This window comes from Mesoplodon densirostris, chromosome 12 (genome assembly GCF_025265405.1).
Source record: "Mesoplodon densirostris isolate mMesDen1 chromosome 12, mMesDen1 primary haplotype, whole genome shotgun sequence".
In the NCBI taxonomy this organism is placed as follows: domain Eukaryota; kingdom Metazoa; phylum Chordata; class Mammalia; order Artiodactyla; family Ziphiidae; genus Mesoplodon; species Mesoplodon densirostris.
In genome coordinates this window covers 98227454-98250077 of record NC_082672.1, presented here as the reverse complement: position 1 = coordinate 98250077, position 22624 = coordinate 98227454, and the positions used below count along the sequence as shown (strand labels likewise).

General features: G+C 39.7%; 1 protein-coding gene and 1 pseudogene across 1 annotated transcript; one reads left to right on the top strand and one right to left on the bottom strand.

Moving 5' to 3' along the window:
- The first annotated feature begins 210 nt into the window (after positions 1–210).
- LOC132499898 (UDP-N-acetylglucosamine--peptide N-acetylglucosaminyltransferase 110 kDa subunit-like) lies at positions 211–3387 on the top strand. Its single transcript, XM_060114568.1, has one exon. It carries the CDS (start codon positions 211–213, stop codon positions 3385–3387), a length of 3177 nt encoding a protein of 1058 aa, XP_059970551.1.
- A 9080-nt stretch (positions 3388–12467) lies between these two features.
- The window catches only part of LOC132499897 (ferritin light chain-like), a 46981-nt pseudogene continuing 36824 nt past the window's right edge, over positions 12468–22624 (bottom strand).

Genomic DNA, 22624 nt, shown 5'->3' with positions numbered 1-22624 from the left:
TTAAGAATTAAGATTTCAAGAGCATGAGAGGTAGATGGCCAACCATAGTTCCTAAGGTTCGGTGCCTGTAACTGTTGCCGCCGCTTACGCGTGCCAAAGCAGTGGTACGGCTGCTGCGCTCGTGTTTGCTACCACTAGAAACATTCTTGCCAGTAGTGGCGGCAGCGGGACTCCATTACCCCCTTTTTTCACTCTCTCCAGAAGCTCCAGATGGCGTCTTCCGTGGGCAATGTGGCCGACAGCACAGAACCAATGAAACATATGCTTTCCTTCCAAGGGTTAGCTGAGCTGGCACATCGAGAATATCAGGCAGGAGATTTTGAGACAGCTGAGAGACACTGCATGCAGCTCTGGAGACAAGAGCCAGGCAATACTGGTGTACTTTTATTGCTTTCATCTCTACACTTCCAGTGTCGAAGGCTGGACAGATCTGCCCACTTTAGTACTCTGGCAATTAAACAGAACCCTCTTCTGGCAGAAGCCTATTCAAATTTGGGGAAAGTGTACAAGGAAAGAGGGCAGTTGCAGGAAGCAATTGAGCATTACCGGCATGCATTGCGTCTCAAACCAGATTTCATCGATGGTTCTATTAACCTGGCAGCCGCTTTGGCAGCAGCAGGCGACATGGAAGGGGCAGTACAAGCTTACGTCTCTGCTCTTCAGTACAATCCTTCTTTGTACTGTGTTCGCAGTGACCTGGGGAACCTGCTCAAAGCCCTGGGTGGCTTAGAAGAAGCCAAGGCATGTTATTTGAAAGCAATTGAGATGCAACTGAACTTTGCAGTAGCTTGGAGTAATCTTGGCTGTGTTTTCAATGCACAAGGGGAGATTTGGCTTGCAATTCATCACTTTGAAAAGGCTGTCACCCTTGACCCCAATTTTCTGGATGCTTATATCAATTTAGGAAATGTCTTCAATGAGGCACGGATTTTTGACAGAGCTGTGGCAGCTTACCTTCGTGCCCTAAGCTTGAGTCCAAATCATGCAGTGGTACATGGCAACCTGGCTTGTGTATACTACGAGCAAGGCCTGGTGGATCTGGCAATAGACACCCACAGGCGAGCTATTGAATTGCAACCACATTTCCCTGATGCTTACTGCAACCTAGCCAACGCTCTCAAAGAGAAGGGCAGTGTTGCTGAAGCAGAAGATTGTTATCATACAGCTCTCCGGCTGTGTCCCACCCATGCAGACTCTCTGAATAACCTAGCCAATATCAAAGGAGAACAGGGAAACAGTGAAGAGGCAGTTCGCTTGTATCGTAAAGCATTAGAGCTCTGCCCAGACTTTGCTGATGCCCATTCAAATTTAGCAAGTGTATTGAAGCAGCAGGGAAAACGGCACGAAGCTCTGATGCATTATAAGGAGGCTATTCGAATCAGTCCTACCTTTGCTGATGCGTACTGTAATATGGGAAACACTCTATGGGAGATGCAGGATGTTCAGGGAGCCTTGCAGTGTTATACTCGTGCCGTTCAGATCAACCCTGCATTTGCGGATGCCCACAGCAATCTGACTTCCATTCACCAGGATTCAGGGAATATTCCAGAAGCAATTGCTTCTGATCGCACTGTTCTGAAGCTTCAACCTGATTTTCCTGACGCTTATTGTAATTTGGCTCATTGCCTGCAGGTTGTCTGTGATTGGACAGACTATGATGAGCGAATGAAGAAGTTGGTCAGCATTGTGGCTGACCAGTTGGAGAAGAATAGGTTGCCTTCTGTGCAGCCTCATCATAGTATGCTCTATCCTCTTCCTCATGGCTTCAGAAAGGCTATTGCTGAGAGGCATGGGAACCTCTGCTTGGCTAATATAAGTGCCCTTCATAAACCACCATATGAACATCCAAAAGACTTGAAGCTCAGTAACGGTCGACTGCATGTAGGATACGTGAGTTCTGACTTTGGGAACCATCCTACTTCTCACCTTATGCAGTCTATTCCAGGCATGCACAATCCTGATAAATTTGAGATATTCTGTTATGCCCTGAGCCCACATGATGGCACAAACTGCCGAGCGAAGGTGATGGCAGAAGCCAATCATTTCACTGATCTTTCTCAGATTCCATGCAATGAGAAAGCAGCTGATCACATCCATCAAGATGGTATACACATCCTTGTAAATATGAATGGTTATAGCAGGGGTGCTCGAAATGAACTCTTTGCTCTCAGGCCAGCTCCTATTCAGGCAATGTGGCTGGGGTACCCTGGGACTAGTGGCATGCTTTTCATGGATTATATCATCACTGATCAGGAAACATCACCTGCTGAAGTTGCTGAGCAGTATTCTGAGAAACTGGCTTATATGCCCCATACGTTCTTTATTGGTGATCATGCTAATATGTTCCCTCACCTGAAGAAAAAAGCCGTCATCGATTTTAAGTCCAATGGGCACCTTTATGACAATCGGATTGTGCTGAATGGCATCGACCTCCAAGCATTTCTTGATAGTCTATCAGATGTGCAAATAGTCAAGATGAAATGTCCTGATGGAGAAGACAACGCAGACAGCAGTAATACAGCTCTTACTATGCCTGTCATTCCTATGAATACTGTTGCAGAAGCAGTTATTGAAATGATTAACAGAGGACAAATTCAGATTCCAATGAATGGATTCAGTATTAGCAATGGCCTGGCAACTACCCTGATCAACAATAAGGCTGCCACTGGAGAGGAGGTTCCCCGTACCATTATTGTAACCACACGTTCTCAGTATGGGTTACCGGAAGATGCCATTGTGTACTGTAACTTTAATCAGTTATACAAAATTGACCCATCTACTTTGCAGATGTGGGCAAATATTCTGAAGCGTGTTCCCAATAGTGTACTGTGGCTGTTGCGTTTTCCAGCAGCAGGAGAAGCGAATATTCAACAGTACGCACAAAATGTGGGCCTTCCCCCGAACCGTGTCATTTTTTCCCCTGTTGCTACTAAAGAGGAACATGTTTGGAGAGGCCAGCTGGCTGATGTCTGCTTGGACACTCCACTCTGTAATGGACACACCACAGGGATGGACGTCCTTTGGGCAGGGACCCCCATGGTGACTATGCCAGGAGAGACTCTTGCTTCCCGAGTTGCAGGTTCCCAGCTCACTTGTTTAGGCTGTCTTGAGCTGATTGCTAAAAATAGGCAAGAATATGAAGAGATAGCTGTGAAACTGGGAACTGATCTCGAATACCTGAAGAAAATTCGTGGCAAAGTCTGGAAGCAGAGAACATCTAGCCCTCTGTTCAACACCAAACAATACACCATGGAACTAGAGCGGCTCTATCTACAGATGTGGGAGCATTATGCAGCTGGCAACAAACCTGATCACATGATTAAGCCTGTTGAAGTCACTGAGTCGGCCTACATAACGACTGTGTGCCCAGGAGAATTACCCCTGTAGCTGAGCCTCAACCTTCTGGGGGAAAGGGAACTACTTTTTCAATATCATGGTGCAGATGGGTGACAGACAATGATAAGAAATAGCACAGCCAGACTTGCTTCCTGCATGATCACAATAGGGAGAGACCCAAGAGATGCGAAACTGCTGTTCCACAAGGAGTCTCCATCGAATTTTGCAGCAGCCAGGTGTCTGGAGGGTCTGGAAGGTAAGTCTGGAAGGTCTGATCTCCCTTGGTCTCCCAGGAGATGGATGGTTAGTGTGGAAGGGAGATAGAGATTGCCCAGCCGTTTTGTGATTATCATGGATTGATTGAGTCTTCTGAATTAATTTTTTCTTTATATCTTGGGTATTGGAGCTTTTAAAAATGTTTGGTTTCAGGTATTTTTATTCATGTGAAGTGTATATGATTCTCTTGAGATAAGGTTTTAAGCTAAAATATTCCTTGTTTTAGTTTCTGAACTCTACCGATAAATGGGGACTTTGCTGGTGTAGTCTTTTTATAGGTTTTATAAACCACTTGAGCCTATATCAGTCACTTTAGTGTCTGACATAACATTTGGAACTCTCAGTGCTTTGTTGGTTTGTAGATGATGGCTTCAATTATTTTTCTGGTCCGTTTCCTTCTTCCCTTCCCCCCACTTTAAAAATTCTCCTGTAACTTGGCTAACAAAATACCAAGTGTGATTCACAACCTCCCAGAGTGTTTCTCTTCAACACATCATCTGGTGCCAAATGAAGATTCTTAGGAGTACTTATTAATTATGAAGGGCACAGTTGTGGTACTGTCACTGATGATAATAATAATGGATTTTTGGCCTAGAGTTTTGACCTATTTCACCAGTGTTTTACCGTTGACTGCCCCTCTATGCTGCTTCCAAAAGTGAGAGTGTGTGATAAGATTTTTACTTTCATTTCTAAAGTTTGTTTTTTTTTTTTAGGTGAGTCCTGTTCTTCCTTTTTCTTTCAGCAGAAATGAAATCCCAGGTAAGTATAAGTATTCAAATATTTGATCAGTAAGTCACAGTTATCTCCAGTACATTAAATAACTTTCATCAAAAAACATGTTATAGGTAAAAAGCTCTGAAGGACCAGCTATGTATATGATAATTATGTTTCAGGCCTTCTAGGGTATTATATATAATAACTTGTCTTCTGGTCGTGGTCTTGAAGTCTTTATGGATTCAGCCTCAGTAGTTGCGAACTGCACTGCTACTTGGTTTGGAGTACAAATTAGACTTTAGCCCTCCTGGAGGTTGAGTTTTTGGTATTGAAAACCATAGGAATGAAATTATTGTATTTCAACAAAGGATCGAGGGCTTGAGGCTTAAACAAGCCAACATATGTGTGGGAAGCAGTCAGCCTTGAGAGCAGGCTACGGACATGCCAGGCATGCCACCGCTGCTCAAAGAGACTGTCCCTACTTGTTCCCCTCCTTGTTCCATTCCACGGGAGATAAATCACCAGGGCCCAGAAATCAGAAAGAATGTAAAATGAGACAAGCAAATCTGTCTCCACCCTCCACGTGCAGGTTATTTTGGATGATTCTGGGTTTATGGGTTTTCTCCCAGGGAAGTTAACCTTGAGCCGAGACAGTCATTAGATCATGTAAACCACCGCCTGGCAACCTTCCCTTTTCTAGTCTATATAATCTGCAACTGTAGCATAATAAAACTTGCCTTGCAACCATCAGTTGTCTTGGTCCTTCTGACCCCATTCGTCGGTGCTACTTCAATTCCTTACCCCGTCCCTTCTGACCCTGGGTGGTGAAATCCTCTTTCTGAGGCTGGTCCGCGGCAAGTGGCACCCGAACAGGGACCTGAAGCGTGAAGCCAATGAAAAGAAAAAGAAAGTGCAGGTAAGAGAACCCTTATGCAAAATATGTGTGGACACGAGTAAAAGTGAAACTAATAGAGGCATAAGGCAACAGTCAGAAGTAAAATAAGATGGGGCAAAAGGGCTCAAAGGAGCGTGAATTATTTGCTCCGGTTTTACTTTTGATGCTTCAAGCTCGGGGTAATAAAGTTTCTACCTCACAGTTGACTGAATTTTTGCAGCATATCCATGATGTATCTCCCTGGTTTCCTGATGGCGTCTCTGTGACATAGAAATCTGGCAGAAAGTTGGAGAAGATTTAAAAAATTATTATGAGTCTCGAGGGCCTACTCATACTGCCGTTGTTACATTTAGTTTGTGAAATCTGATAAAAATATGTTTAGGTTCTTCTCATGATAGTGTTGATTTGAATGTAAAGTCAGAAAAACATAAGCCTCTGACAGAAGAAAAGACTGTATTATCAGCTACTGTGTCGCCACTTCCTAAACCGAAAGAGCTAATTAATTTAAATATTTCAGATGAAGAGGGACATTTTGACTTAACAGATGAGGCTTTTAAACATAAAAGAGAGAAATATCCTGAGGATGATTTTCTAATGGCTATAATAGATAAGTCAGTGCAAAAGCTGCACATTAGTAAGGACTGTCTTCCTCAAAATTCTCCATCTGTAAAAATGCTCAGTCCCTTGCAACGTGCTGTACAAGCAGCAATAAAACGAGGAGAAGATCCTATTTTCTGTTGTCCTGTCACGGAAAGACCTGATCCTAATAATCCTCAACAGGCTATTAGGGAGCATCAGGCTCTTCCTTTTAAAGTTTTGAAAGATTTAAAATCTGCTTGTGCTCAATATGGGCCCACTGCTCCTTTTACTACTGCTATGGTTGACACTATTACAGGAGAAGCTCTTCCCCCTGCTGATTGGCAGTCTATTGCACGAGCTTGTTTAAATGGTGGAGATTATTTAATATGGAAGTTTGATTTTTATGAACGGGCTGCTGAACAAGCAGAAAAGAATGCTACCCATGATATTCCAGTTGATTATCATATGCTGATTGGGGAAGGACCATATATTGCTTTACAAGATCGATTAACTTATCCCTTTGTTGCTTATCCTCAAATAAATCATTTGGCATTACAAGCCTGGAGGAAATTATCTTCTACACACAAAACTGAGGATCTTTCAAAAATTAGACAGGGACCTGATGAACCATATGCTGATTTTGTAGATAGATTGTTACAGCCGGTGGGGAGGCTCATTGTGGATGGACTCACTGGTACAATTGTAGTTAAGCAACTTGCTTTTGAAAATGTTAATAATGCATGTCAGGCTGCGATTCGACCTTGGAGAAAACGGGGAACATTGAAGGATTATATTCGTCTTTGTGCAGACATTGGGCCTGCTTATATACAGGGTGCTGCTATGGCTGCAGCATTAACTAAAGTGGGGTTTAAAAACAATCCAAAGAGAACAAAGACTAGTTTTAAATGCGGAAAGGCAGGTCATTTTGCTGGAGAATGTAGATCTTTTCACTGTAACCCTGGTCCTTCCTTCCCTACTCAAAACCCTCCAGATGGTCAGAAAATCCCTGGTTTATGCCCTAAATGCAATAGGGGAAAACGTTGGGCACGAGATTGTCGCTCAGTGGCCCACAAGGATGGAACACCACTGTCGGGAAACTCCTCCCGGGGCCTTCCCCGGCCCCAACAGATAATAGGGGCAATGTCTGTGTATCCTCCTCAAACTATCAATCAGACATTAACCAAAAACAAAAACATACAATATCTTTGCTCTCCAGAGAAACAGCAGGAAGCGCAGGACTGGACCACAGTACCTCCGCCCGATATGTATTAACTCCTGAAATGGGTCCTCAGGCCTTCTCTATGGGCATCTATGGACCTTTACCCAAGGGTTTGATGGGACTATTGGGAAGAAGTAGTGTCACCATGAAGGGTTTAACTATTATGCCAGGAGTCATAGATTGTGACTACGAAGGAGAAATAAAAATCATGGCACAAACTATTAAAAATATAATAATGATTTCTCCTGGGGATAAAATTGCACAATTGCTACTTTTGCCCTTTGTACCTCATGGACAAATTTTACAACATCAAAAGAGAGACACAAAGGCTTTTGGATCATCTAATGCTGCCTACTGGATTCAGAAGATAGGGAAAGAACGTCCAGAAAGGAAATGAACCATTAATGGAAAGGTTTTTTCAGGTTTGTTAGACACTGGAGCTGATGTCTCTGTTATGACACAGATTCACTGGCCTAAACATTGGCCCGTTAGTCCTACTATTACAGAACTTCAAGGAATAGGACAGAGTTCTTCTCCTATGCAAAGTAGTCAGTTATTATTATGGCAAGATAGTGAGGGCCATTCAGGATACTTCCAGCCTTATGTTTTGCCTAGGCTGCCTTTAAACCTCTGGGGCCGAGATATATTAAAAGAAATGGGAGTATTACTTTATAGTCCAAATTCTCAAGTCTCTAATATGATGTTGGATCAAGGATTTCTTCCCACAAAAGGACTGGGGACAAATCAACAAGGAACTGTCTATCCTATTGATGTGAAAATAAAAAATGATAGACAAGGTTTGGGTTTTTCTTAGGGGCCTTGGATTCTCCTCCACTCACTGCTGATCCAATTACTTGGCTGAGTGATGACCCTGTATGGGTGGGCCAATGGCCCCTCACAAAGGAGAAATTAGAAGCTGCAGAGCAATTAGTACTGGAACAATTAGGGCATTTAGAAATTTCCAATAGTCCTTGGAATACTCCTATTTTTATTACCAAGAAAAAATCTGGAAAATATAGGTTATTACCGGATCTAAGAGCTGTTAATAAAACTATGCTAATAATGGGAGCTCTTCAAGCAGGCCTACCCTCTCCAACAGCCATACCACACAATTATCATCTTTTAGTTATAGATTTAAAAGATTGTTTTTTTCACTATTCCTTTGTTTCCTGAAGATAGAAAACATTTTGCTTTTAGCTTGCCTTCCTTAAATTTTAAGGAACCCATGAGGAGATTTCAATGGAAAGTATTGCCTCAGGGCATGGCAAATAGTCCTACATTATGCCCAAACTATGTGGCTCAGGCCTTAACTCCTGTGAGAAAAAGGTTTCCAACGTTATATCTCATACATTATATGGATGATATACTTTTAGCCACAGATAATATTTCTTTATTAGAGACTGCTTTTCAATTTTTACAACAATCCTTACAATCATTTGGCTTGGTCATTGCCTCAGAAAAAATTCAAAGACAATCTCCATTTTTCTATTTAGGAAAATATATTGATAACACTACCATTAGGCCTCAAAAACTGCAAATTCGAGTTGATAATTTAAAAACATTAAAGGATTTTCAAAAATTACTTGGAGATATTAATTGGCCAAGGCCTTCCTTAAAACTTACTACTGCTCAATTAGAGCCTTTGTTTGATATTCTTAAAGGTGACTCAGATCCTTCTACTTCACGCTCTATGACTCCAGAAGCACTTCAAGCTTTACAAATAGTTAATAGAGCTATCAGCTCTGCACAATTAACTCGAATGCATACTCACCTGCCAATTTCTTTAATTGCTTGTCCAACACCTCATGTGCCTACTGCCATCTTATGGCAAACTGTTGGAATTATTGAATGGATTCATATGAAAACTACATCCTCTAAGGTTATTAACCCTTATTTTGAACTTAGTAGTAAGCTAATAATGCAAGGTAGAACTAGATGCTTACAACTTCTGGGTATAGAACCTTCTCAAATTATTATCCCTTATTCAGTTAGTCAACAAAATTGGCTTTTTCAACATAGTAATGAATGGGGTCTTGCTCTTGCAGGATTTTCAGGTACCTTGGAATGCCATTACCCTGCTGATAAATTGATCCAATTCGACAAAGTTAACTGTTACATCTTTCCTTCTATAATTAGGCAACAGCCTATTCCTCATGTACCTTTGGTTTTTACAGACGGTTCTTCTTCAGGAGTGGCTACTGTAATCATTGACGATGGAACCAAACTCATTAAACAAACTTCCTTGACTTCAGCTCAACGTGTTGAACTGTATGCTGTCATTATGGTTTTTAAACATTTGCCTTCTATATCTTTTAATTTGTTTTCTGATAGTAAATATCTTATCAGCTTATTATTTCTTCTGGAGACTGCGACCAGAGGACATACTAATGACCCTGAATTATCATCCTCTTTTCGTTTGCTTCAACAGCTTATTCGTTCCCACGATGGTCGTGTTGCAGCTCTGCATATCCGTGCTCATTCTAACTTGCCTGGTCCATTGTCTAAACTTAATGTGACTGCAGATGTTTTAACTCGATCTAAACGTGATCTTTATCCTGTGCGTTTTCCTCCCAAAAATAAAGTTAAAGTTCCTCTTCCTCCTCAATCTCTTTTCCCTAAAGCAGGACATATCCCAATTTACCGTCCTCCTCCTTTCCGTTCGTCATGCTGTCAAGAATGGCTAAGGTATTGCATTCATTATCTTCATACTGTTGATACTCATGGTCCATGTCCTGGACACCCTCATATTATGGTAAATTATGATCAAACTGCTTCACAAGCAGCACAGCAATCACATGCTTTACACCATCAGTCAGCGGCTACGTTACACAAAGAATTTTCCCTTACTCGTGAAGCCGCCCGACAAATTGTTCAGCAATGCCCACAGTGCTTACCTCACCTTCCTGTTCCACATTATGGTGTTAATCCTCGTGGATTATTACCTAGTCACATATGGCAAATGGATGTTACTCATATCCCGTCTTTTGGGAAATTACAATTTGTTCATGTCACTATTGATACTTATTCTGGTTTCCTCTGTGCTACAGCACAGACCCGAGAAGCTACTAAACATGTTATCACTCATTTATTACACTGTTTTGCTTTCATGAACCTTCGTTTTACAGGAACCAACATTACTCTTACAGGCCCGGCTACCAGCCGATGAGAGGATCTTAAGGATACCATCATTTGGTATAAAAATGGGCAAGCTATTAATATTAGAGGTCGAATCTCATATGCCTCACCACTTCGGGATTCCGCTATTACTATAGCCAAGGTTCCAGGTGAAGATTCAGGAAATTATTTCTGTATGAAGCATTTACTTGGAGGACAAGGGATACTTATAGTTGGACATAAGGTTACTATTCTTAACAGAAAATCAAAAACTCAATTTCCTCCTTTTATGACCATTAACTTTGCTGGATCCAATTTTGAACGTTGCAATGCATCTTGGAATACTAACCAAATATGGTGTACTACAGATCATACCAAGGGGTCAATTCTTCTCTCTTCTATTCCCATCATAGATAGGTTTATCACATTTCAAAAGAACTGGGATATATGGAAACTAGCTCTAACTTATTCCAATACACCTGTTATAACTTGTGTTGCTCCTCCATATACACTTTTGATTGGTTCTATTAACATTGGTAATTCTTCCAAAGGAAGATATAATATTAGCTGTGTTCATTGTATTTTTAGCAGTTGTATGTTCCCTTCTGCAGGAACACAATCTGTGCTTATACTAAGGCAACCCATATATGTTATGGTGCCTGTACATCTGAGAGAACCTTGGTATGAAGATACTGGAGTACAGGCATGGGTGGAACTCTCCAAAGCCTTACAGAGAAGGAGACGCTTTATTGGGTGGCTAATAGTAAGTTTACTTGCCTTGGCTGCTCTGTATGCTACCGCGGCTACTGCCCGTCTTGCTCTTTCACAGAGTATTAATCATGCTCACTTTGCTAATCAATTATCTCAAAATACCAGTCTTGCTTAATCTTTACAAAGTCACATAGATTTACAGATTAATAACAAGTTACATGAATTTAAAAACGCAATTTTGAGGATTGGAGATCAGATGGCAGCATTAAAATTGAGGATGCGTTTAGCTTGTCATGCAAAGTATATGTGGATTTGTGTTATTCCTTACAAGTACAATGACTGTATTTGGGAATGGGAAAAAGTAAAAATGCATCTGCTGAGTGTTTGGTCAGATAATAATATTAGTCTTGATCTTAAGAAATTAAGTGCTGAAATTCAGGATATACAAAATGCACATCTTGATGATATTTCACCAGAAGATGTAATTCAAAGTTTACTGGATCATTTAAAGTGGTTAAACCCTTAGTCATGGATTACTAGAGGGTTGTCAGGATTTATTACCCTGGCCATAATTTGCCTATTATTGATAATAATCTTCTCATGTCTGTTTCGTATCCTCATGCAACAGTATACTACTCTCGGCACTAAGGTTCATGGAATTATTTTGCAGCAAAAATTAAAAAATAAAAAAGGGGGACCTGTGGGAAGCAGTCAGCCTTGAGAGCAGGCTACAGACATGCCAGGCATGCCGCCGCTGCTCAAAGGGACTGTCCCTACTTGTTCCCCTCCTTGTTCCATTCCACGGGAGATAAATCACCAGGGCCCAGAAATCAGAAAGAATGTAAAATGAGACAAGCAAATCTGTCTCCACCCTCCACGTGCAGGTTATTTTGGATGATTCTGGGTTTATGGGTTTTCTCCCAGGGTAGTTAACTTTGAGCCGAGACAGTCATTAGATCATGTAAACCACCGCCTGGCAACCTTCCCTTTTCTAGTCTATATAATCTGCAACTGTAGCATAATAAAACTTGCCTTGCAACCATCAGTTGTCTTGGTCCTTCTGACCCCATTCGTCGGTGCTACTTCAGTTCCTTACCCCGTCCCTTCTGACCCTGGGCAGTGAAATCCTCTTTCTGAGGCTGGTCCGTGGCACATATGAATATGTTTTTGTCTTGCTGTACTGCACATATGCTGTCTAGTAACAGATATTTTGTCTGCTATTAGTGTTTTAGATTATGTCTTTCCAAAGCGCTGAGGCAGTGCACCTATTTTGAAGTTGCAGCTGATGCCTGAACGTATCCTAGCTGACAAATTATTGATTAATGAAAACATGAATTTCTGAAAGATTTGTACTGTTAACCAAAATCTGGGCAAGGAGTCTCAAATATAATTCTTAGCCAGAATTACATGTTAATGAACCATTTAACAGTGTAAATCAAGGAACATCAATGTAGGGATTTCTTTTCATTTATTTCTTACCTGCTTGAAATATCAGTTAAAGGTTGCCAGCTTGGTTGCAGATGAACGGACGTTTGAAGTTCCCCGAACTACTTAATGTGGAATAGGATACTAGACTTCCAACGCCCTCAAGGCTGTGACCTTGCAGCCATTTTACATAGCACATCATCCTCCTATAGGGATGAACCTTTCCCTGGCCCGAAAAGTAGCCACTCCATTGAAGCTTTGCTTATTGTAACAGGCTTTTTCTTCCAGGTTACATGTCTGTGGAAGACTTAATTCTGAATAGAGATATAGATATTACCGGAAACTAATTGTTTTTGCTATGATACTCTGCTTTATCAGAAAAGTAAACCATTTAAATTGTGCTACAAAAATTCAGATGTTGTCTTGCAATCTTTAAACAATAAATGAATGAATTGCCCTTAAAAAAAGAATTAAGCAGTTAGTTAAGCTGTTGGTCCCACATCAGACAAATTATCCTTATACCTCCTGTCAATATTGTTAACAGAGACTGCTATTTTATTAATCCTTATGATCCCGTGATTCTTTCTTTCATGTTTTGCGGCACAGCAGGTGAGAGAGTGGGTTTGTTAAGCTGGGTGGGTTTATCTTTCTTTTATGCATTCATTCAATTTTATGTTCATTTACTTATTGTATACATATGGCAATAGAAGCTGCTAAGGCAATCATTGCTATTCTGCAAAACAACAAGGCACAGAAGCAGATGTCTTATTTCCGAGATTTCTCCCCCCAGGATTATTATGATTAAAGATCCTTTCCCCCCACTCCCTGGAGAGGACAAGGGGCTGCTTGCTGGAGGATTTTTAATGACTTGGGGAAAGGCTCAAATATCCCGCCATTATGGTAATCCACCCCAGGGGCAAACCACACAAGAATATTATGAATTTATTTTATTTTTCTATCCTTGAAAAGGTAATACTCAGCTCATTAGAATATGAAAACTATACTGTCAAATTTCAGAATTACATGGATGAAGAAAATCACCAAAGTGGCATCATATCATGTGTGTTATAGTTGTATTTACTATATTGACTATATTAAATATGTTGTGTTAACAATGTATTGTATAACTATATATTGAAAAGGCAAAATGCTGTAACATATTTCAGAGAAAATAATCATGTTGGCCAACCCCAAATTGTACATTGTAGACGGGTCCTAGGAAAAGAAGATTTAATTCATAGTGAACAAGAGGTTAGCTTCTGTTTTCAGCTATGTGCTATTTCAAGAATTAAACATCATGAATAATACAGGATATAAGAGGAATAGTCTAAAGATGGAAAAGCACATTTTGATTAGGAAAGAGAATTTAGGTCTTTTTTTTTTAAGGAAAACTGCCTTATTACTATGAGATAAGAAAATTGTTTCCTTCTTTTCTTCCTTGCTTTCTTCTTCTTTTTTTAACCTTTTTAATTTTGGATATTTGACCTCTAAGCTGAGATGACTGAAAACGCCTCCTCTGGGCATCAACCTTTTTGAAAGACTATTTCCCCCTCCCTGAGGGCTATTTGTCTCTTGGAGGCTTTGTCTACATTACTCCTCAAGGGGCAAGCATTTGTCCTTGCACTAAATGCTGACATCTCCTGATAAGAGGGAAGCTGCAAAGTAGAAGAATTGAAGGTCAGTATGTTGATATTGGTCTCAAGCGCATTGATGTACATTTGTGTATTGGGGAAGGGGAGTGAAGCTTGAGAGTGGGCCAGTGGGGAGGGGTAAATATTTTGTGATGCTGTCTACCTATGGGCTTATAAGGTTTACAGCTGCATTAGGAGGACAAGCATTACCATTAGCATGAAAAGTAGGGCAGACCTCAGTTGCAAAAGCTTCTAGCCATACACATAGGGCAATACGTAAATGATACACCTTATTGCATTCACCCATTCACCCTCCCCTGTTCATGCTAATTGGAAATTTCCATCCATTTCAGAGAAGTAACACAACTATCAATCATTTTCCCTGGCACAAATCTTCCAGGAGGAAGAAAATGGAATATACCTAGCAACAGAGCTCACGCACTAGTAGTCCATGTGTCTTAGATTTAATATCTGATGACTAGCGGCATTGAAGCCAAGAGGTGGTTCACAAAGTTGCTGCACATTAGAATCACCTGGGGAACTCTGAGACCTCCCCGTGCCCAGGCTCCTGCCTAGACCTACTGAATCAAAATCTCTGGGGCTGGGACCCAGATACCAATGTTTTTCTTCAAAGCTCTTTAGGTAATTCAAACGAGCAGCAAAGCTTGAGAACCAGCCCAATAATGGGAACAAACTTATTTCACACAGATAAAGTGGGACAATTCATATGTTAAAAGAACATGAATATATGTATATATTTCTTTTTTTTGCTTTATTCTGTTTGTATTTCAAATAGGCTTTTTATTTTCCTTCTGCAAAAAGCGTTATTGTTTCCATTTGGTCCAAGGCTTGGGAGAGGGCTCCAGGGCGGTTACAAAGCTGCCTAGTGGCTGCAGAGCGGGGCTTCAGGCAGAAGCTCTGACGCCAGAGGGTCTCCTCAGATGCGGCTGGACTTCAGAGACTCCTGTTTGGCTCGAGGGTGAGCCTTTCAAAGAGATACTCGCCCAGCACAGCCTGCGGACCAGCCAGCCTGCGGAGGTTGGTCAGGTGGTCGCCCATCTTCTGGATGAGTTTCACCTGCTCCTCCAGGAAGCGGCTCTCCAGGAAGTCACAGAGCTGGGAGTCTGCAAGCGCAGGACCCAGGGCGCGCAGATCCGATAATGCCTGGTTCAGATTCTTCTCCCTAAGAATGGTGGCTTCCACAGCATCCTGGGTTTTACCCCACTCATCCTGAGAAGGCTTCTGCGCATCCTGGAAGAGGGCGTGGCCGCAGCACTGGTTTTGCATTTTCAAGAGGCGCTGGGCGCCCTCACACTTCTCCTCAGCCAGTTGGCAAAAAATGTGGCCCATACTGTCCAGAGTCCCATTGTTGCTGTCGAAATAGATGCTCAGAGAGAGGTAAGTGTCCACAGATACAAGATGAACAGGCGGTGGACGGGGGCCTCCACCTCGGTGGAATAATTCTGACGAACCTGGGAACTCGTGGTTGATCAGTGATAAGGAGCTAAGCTCAAAAACTGGTGTTGGCCTGTCCTGGAGGCTGAGGATAACTGAGTGTCTGATTCCAAAGGTTGCGAAAGGAAGAAAGGTTGGAGGGTGGTCGGGGGCTGGAGCAAGGAGCGTCCCTGGGTCTGTTCATTCCAAACACTGTTGAAGCAAAAGACAGATCTGCAGGACTGCCAAATGCACTGCCTCAAATAGGCTTTGATATAAATGAACAAGAAGTCCAAGCAAGGACAAAACTTACCCTTCCTCCCACCAAAATAGCTGGTATTACTAGAATCTAGATCTGGGAAGGGATTCTTCCATTGCTTTCTTAACATTCCAAGCCACTAGAGCAGTGGTTCTCAAAGTATGGTCACCTTGTAACCAAGCAGTACCCTATGGGGCCTTCCTAGGGCAGACCCATCCCCCATATCCTCTACTGTAGTTTCTCTCTGAAGTACTCAGATAATAGTATCTCAGGCATATTTCTTGAGTTTTCAGATGCTAAAAACCACCACCCAATGGAAGAAATGAACTCCTTGATGATCATGAGCACGTAGCCCCCAGACCTTCTGGCACCTAAGGATGGATAATGTTACCTGCCTTGTGGCCTCAACATCAGCCAATCAGAGGATTGTGCACGAGCTGATCACATGCCCTGGGATGTCCCTCCCTCACCTGGCCTTTAAAAATGCTTTGCTGAAATCCTTTGGAGATTTCAGGGGTTTTGGAACACGGACCACCCCTCTCCTTGCTCGATCCTGCAATAAACCTTTCTCTTCTCCAGACTCCAACCTTTAGGTTTGTTTGGCCTCACTGTGCTTCAGACACACGAACCTGCATTCGGTAACAACCTGACCAGCTTTACCAGCGTCCCCTGATAATGTGTCAGATATTCAAGTTTTAGGGCCCTATCCCAGCCCTATGGAATCATCAACTCTAGTGGGGCTCAGTGATCTCTGTTATAACTGGCCCTCCAGATGATTTTTATTCACCTTAAAGTTTGAAAATATCTGCATTGTCAGCTGCCAAAGCGTCCACCAGCAGGTTAAGGGGAGTGACGCCTGGAAAAGATAGGGAGTAGCCAAGGCAAGTACAGCAGCATTTGCCGTGGTAGTAATGGAGAATGCCTTTTCTCCACTGGTTGGCACAGACTAGTATCTGGGAGCAGTGGCAGGGTTATTTAGGATACTTTACAATTCAATGTAGAGTGACCACTTTCCTGGTTTGCCAGGGACTCCCCCTGTGTGAACACTTAAAATCTCATCCTGGCAAACCCCTTAGCCCTGGATTTGAAAAACTTAGGGAATAACATGAAATTTAGGGGAAACATGATCTAGGATTTGGGCAAGTCACAAGTGCTAATTAAAGCGAAGCAAGTATGGACAACATCTAGCCTTCTTTACCCCTTTGTGGGAAGGTAAATCTGATTGGGTGAAAGGACTTATTGTTAAGAAATCTTTGTAGAAACATCCCCTTCTGCTTAGTCCGCTGGTTCTCAGTTCTGGCTAGACACTGGCATCGTCTGAGGAGATTTAAAGTTATTTTATTGGTCTAGGATGACCAACAGTCAGTGTGAGGGTTTTTAAAAAGTGCTTCAGATGATTCTAATATGCAGCCAAATTTAGGTGCCACTGCTTAAGCTTTTGAACCACTGCTACTTTTTTCACCTCATCTTCCTATGAGAATACCCAACTGTAGTTGAGGTTTGTTGTTTTTTCTTTTTCTTTTTTTAACTCTCTTATTATAAGATTTACTGTCTTAAATAAGATTGAATGTACAGAAAATCCTGCTAGTCCATCTGGTATAGCTAGATACTTAGAATAATATCGTTAAGATATATATCATTTACGTACTGTGACTGGCCTTTTTAAAATTAACATATGCATTGAATTAGTACAATCTCTTTTGAAGTTGTCATGTTGGGGAGCTATACCTGTAATCTGCTGCCATTGCTAAATATCTGGACAACTCTTATTAGGAATTGTTTTTAAACATCTTTAGGGATTAAAACCAAGAGTGCTGTATTATTTGTACTGGGACCACAAAAACCTCACAAAGTTTCCCCACTGTACCTTCTACCCCCATCTCTAACCCTTGGCAACTTCTAATCTGTTCTCCATCTCCACAGTTTTGTTATTTTAAGAATAATATGTAAACATAATCATGAATTACTTAATCTTTGGAGATTGGATTTAATTTTTTTTTCTTCAGCATCATTCCCTTGAAGTTCTTTTTAATTTTTGCATATATTAATAATTTGTTCCTTATCGTTGCTCGGTAGTATTCTATCATAAGATTTTATCACAATTTGTTTCAACATTCATCCATTGAAAGACATTTGGGTAGTTGCCAGTTATTGGCTATTATAAATAAAACTGCTCTGAACATTTATGTGTAAGTTTCTGTGGGAACTTAATTAAGTTTTTGTTTCTTTTGGATAAATGCTCAAGAGTACAATTACTGCATTGTAGGGTGAATCTAATTTTAGGATTAAAAGAGACTGTCAAGCTGTTTCTCAGAGTGGCTAAACCATTTTATTTTTCCACCAGTGACGTGATATAACTTTTCTACGTGCTCGCCAGCATTTGATGTTGTCACTATAATTTTAGTTATTCTCTGATATCTCATTATGGTCTTAATTTGCATTTCCCTAATGCTAATGATGTTGAGCATCTTTTCATGTGCTTCTTTGCCATGTGTATATTCTCTTCCATGAAATGTCTGTTCCTGTCTTCTGCCTATTTTCTAGTTGGATTTATTTAGGTTGTTTGGAGAGTTCTTTGTATATTATAGATACAAGTCATCTGTCTCATATGGGATTTTCAAATATGTTTTCCCACTGTGTAATTTGAGTTTTCATCCACTTAAAAGGATCTTCTATGAAGCATTTTTAACTCATTTTGATGAGATCCAATGTATCAGTTTTTGCTTTTATTGATCATACTTTCAGTGTCAAGTCTAAGAATTATTCACCATGTTCTAGATGCCAAAGATTTTCTCCTATTTTTTTTTTCTAAAAATGTCCTGCTTTTACATTTAAGACTATGATCCACTTTGATTTAATTTTTGTGTAAGGTGTGGAGGTTTAGGTTAAGGTTCATTTTTTGTTTGTTTTTGTCGAGGGATGTCCAACTGTTTCAGTACCATTTTTTGAAATGTCTATTCTTCCTTGATAGCTTTTGCACTGCTGTCAAAAACAGGTTAAATGTATATATGTCAGTCTATTTCTGGGTTCTCTATTCCATTCCATTGATCTATGTATCTACCCTCCAAAATTACTGCAAAGTCTTGAAATTGGGTGGATTAATTCCTCCCAGTTTAATCTTCCTTTACAAATTGTTTTAGCTATTCTTCAGCCTCTTCTTACCATATAAATCTTAGAAAAAGCTTGTCTATATCCGCAAAAACCTTGAGGGCATTTTAAGAGTAATTGTGTTAAGCCTCTTAACTTGGGGAGAATTGACATCTTTATTATGTTGTGTTTTCTAATCCATGAACAAGGTATGTCTCCCTATTTGTTTGGGACTTTAAATGTTTTCTTCATCAGCATTTTGTAATTTTCAGTATAGAGGTCCTATAAATGTCTTATTGGGCTTGTATTTAAGTATTTATTTAGGTCAGTTGTAAATGGCATCACATATTTTAATTTAAGCTTCTACACATTTGTTATTAATATATAATCTGATAAAATTGTGTTGATCTTGTACTCTAAAACATTTACAAACTAATATTATTTCTCAAGCTTTTTGTGGATTCCTTGGTATTTTCTCCATTTAGATTATAATCTCCTCTTCAGACACAGACAGTTTTACTTTTCCTTAGGCAATATAATAGGATATATTACTCTTCAACATTCAGTAGGATATATTCCTTCCTATTCAACATAGTAGGAATAGTCCTTTTATCTTTTAAATGAACTTTTTAAAAATTTAACTTTTAAATGTATGTATTTATTTATTTTTGCTTTATTTTCTTACTAGAACCTCCAGTAATATATTTAATAAAAGTGGTGAGAGCAGATATCCGTGCCTTGTTTCTGATCTTACAGAGAATACATTCAGTCTTTCACAGTTAAATATAATGTCGGTATAGGTTGTTTGTAGGTCATCTTTATGAGTTTCAGTATGTTCCTTTTCTATTCCTAGTTTGCTTGGAGTTCTTTTTTCTTCTTTTGTTAAAATCATGAATGAGATTGGATTTTGTCAAGTGCTTTCTCTGCATTATTGGATAGGATCACATGACTTTTCCCTTTAATCGATTGGATATGGTGGATAATATTGTTTGATTTTCAAATATTTAACCAACTTTGCATAACTAGAATAAATGCCACTTGGTCATGGTATATTATTCTTTTTATATATTTCTGGATTTAATTTGCTAATATTTGGCAGAGGATTTTTACAGCCAATTTCATAAAAAATATTGGTCTGTAGTTTTCTTCTTTCTATACTATCGCTGTCCGGTTTTGGTATCAAGGTAATACTGGCTTCATAAATTTAATTAGGAACTGTTCCTTCTACTTCTCTTTCTTATCAAATCATGTAAAATTGGTGTTAATTCTTTATGTCTTGGGTAAAAGTGAAACATCTAAACCTGACTATTCCTTTTGGGAGTTTTTAAATGAAAAACCAGTGTTTCTAATGGTTACAGGAAAATTGAGATTATCTATTTCATCTTGGCAGAGTTTTGGTAGTTTTGAGTGTAGAAGCATTGGCGCATTTCACCTACATTTTTGAATTTATAGTGTAGACTTGTTCATAACAACTTGTCCCTTATTAACCTGCAGGATATGTCATGGTATCCCTGGTTGCATTTCTGATACCTGTGATTTGTGCCATCCATCTTTTTATCTTTATCAGTCTTGCTAGATCTTTATTGATTAGATTGTTTATTTCCAAGAACCAGCCTTTTGTTTCATTGATTTTCCCCCCTATTTTCCTGTTTTCAGTTTCATGGATTTCTATTTCATGTTTATTATTTCCTTCTTTCTGCTTGTTTAGTGTTTTTTTCCTCTTCCTTTTTTACTGTTGTAATATAGAAAATTAGATTATTGCTTTGAAACACTTTCTTTCCCAAATTAGTGCTATAAACTTCCCTTTCAGCATTGCTTTCACTTCATTCTGCAAACTTTGATCTGTTATATCTCCATTTTCTTTTATTCTATGCATTAAACAATATTTCCTTGATGCTGTTTTTTTTTACCCATGAGTTATTTGGAATTGTGATGTTTAGTTTTCATGTGATTGAAGACTTTCCTGTTGTCTTTCTGTTATTGATTTCTAGTCTGATTCCATTTTGGCTAGAGAACATACTCTATGATTTTAATTCTTTTAAATCTGCTAATTTTTTTTATGAATATATAAATGAAAGAAATAAGAAAACCTCTGAGTCTTAGCATCCAACACTTAGGCACATTACAATTTAAATCTGCTAAGGTTCTTTTTATTGCCCAGTATATAGTATATGAGTGAATATTCCATGGACACTTGAATATGTATTCTGCTGTTACTGAGTGTGTTCTTTATTTTATTTTATTTTTTTTTTGTGGTATGCGGGCCTCTCACTGTTGTGGCCTCTCCCATTGAGGAGCACAGGCTCCGGACGTCCAGTCTCAGCAGCCATGGCTCACGGGCCCAGCCGCTCCACGGCATGTGGGATCTTCCCGGACCGGGGCACGAACCCGTGTCCCCTGCATCGGCAGGCGGACTCTCAACCACTGTGCCACCAGGGAAGCCCCCATGTTCTTTAAATGTCAGTTATATCATATTGATTGATGATGTTTTCATTTCTTCCATATTCTTGCTGATTTTTCTCTCTGGTAGTTCTATAAATTGCTGTGCTGAAGTCTCAAATAATAATTGTAGATTTAAAATTTTCTCCTTTTACTACTTTTTTCAGTGTTTGCTTCATGTATTTTGAAGTTCTGTTGTTTGGTGCACACACATTTAGTATCATTAGGTCATCTAGGTGGATTATTCCTGTTATCTTTATGTAATGACCCTGTTCGCCCCTAATAATTTCCTTTGCTCTGAAGTCTACTTTATCTGATATTAATATAGCCATTCCTACTTTTTCTGATTAACATTCACATGATATATCATTATCTTCCTTTTACTTTGAACTACCTATATCATGATGTTTAAAGTAAACTTCTTATAGACAGTATATAGTTGGATCATGCTTGTGAATTTTTAATCTACTCTTCCAATCTCTGTCTTCGATTTGGTTATTTAGGTCATTTACAGTTAATGTAATTATTGCTATGTTAAAGATTAGGTCTACCATTTTATTTTTTGTTTTGTCTTTTACCTTAGTTTCTCAATCCTGTGTTTCTCTTATTTTGCCTGGTGGGTTACTTAAACATTTTTTAATAAGTCCATTTTAATTTAATTTATTTATAATCATTTGTGTATACTGTTTGTATAGTTTTCTTAGTGCTTACTTTTGGCATCACAGTATACATATGTAACTTACCATAGCCTACTGGAATCAGTGTTTTATTACTTCAAGTGAAGTTCCAAAATTTTACTTCCATTTAGTCTCTTAATATTCCCCAGTTTTAAAGTATGATTTTCTGTAGTATTTCCTTTCTCTACATTGAGAACCACATCAGATGGTGTCATAATATTTGCTTTGACCATTATATAGTATGTAAGAAATTCATGAGGCTAATGATATTCTCTTATATATACCCCATTTGTTTTCACCCATTCCATTGTTCCCCTTTTCTTTCTGAAGTTCCCAGTCTTCTGTTATTGTTTTTTTTATGTTTTCATAACATTAGGTGATATCTGGGCTTTCCAGTGCCATTGGATATGAGTTTCAGGCAACACTGAGTCTGGCTCACTTAATGCTGCTGAGTTGGAGGGTTTGTATATGTTGGGCCTGTTGGTGCAGCAGGTGCTAGCAGATTAGACTAATGTTGATGGGACTAGTGCCACAGGAGGATGGGTTCCCATTCAGGCTATGCTGCTGCTACAGTAGATCAAGTCCCCCTCTACCCCAAGTGTGGGGCAGTGACCTGCTGCTGTCACTGCTTTGTATTAGGCTGCTTTTGCCTCAGGTGTGTGGTGGGATCCCTTGGAAGCTGCTGTCAATCACAAGGTTAAATTCATTTCAGAAATACTTAAGTATAAATATATAGCCTGGCTCCTATAGGACCCCTGTAATAGTTTTTTATTGCTTTCATACAAATTACCACAAATATAGTGACTCAAAACAATGTCAATTTATTAC

What these genes read in the sequence shown, in the direction of transcription:
- LOC132499898 (XM_060114568.1), top strand. Translation starts at nt 211, where the DNA reads ATGGCGTCTTCCGTGGGCAATGTGGCCGACAGCACAGAACCAATGAAA.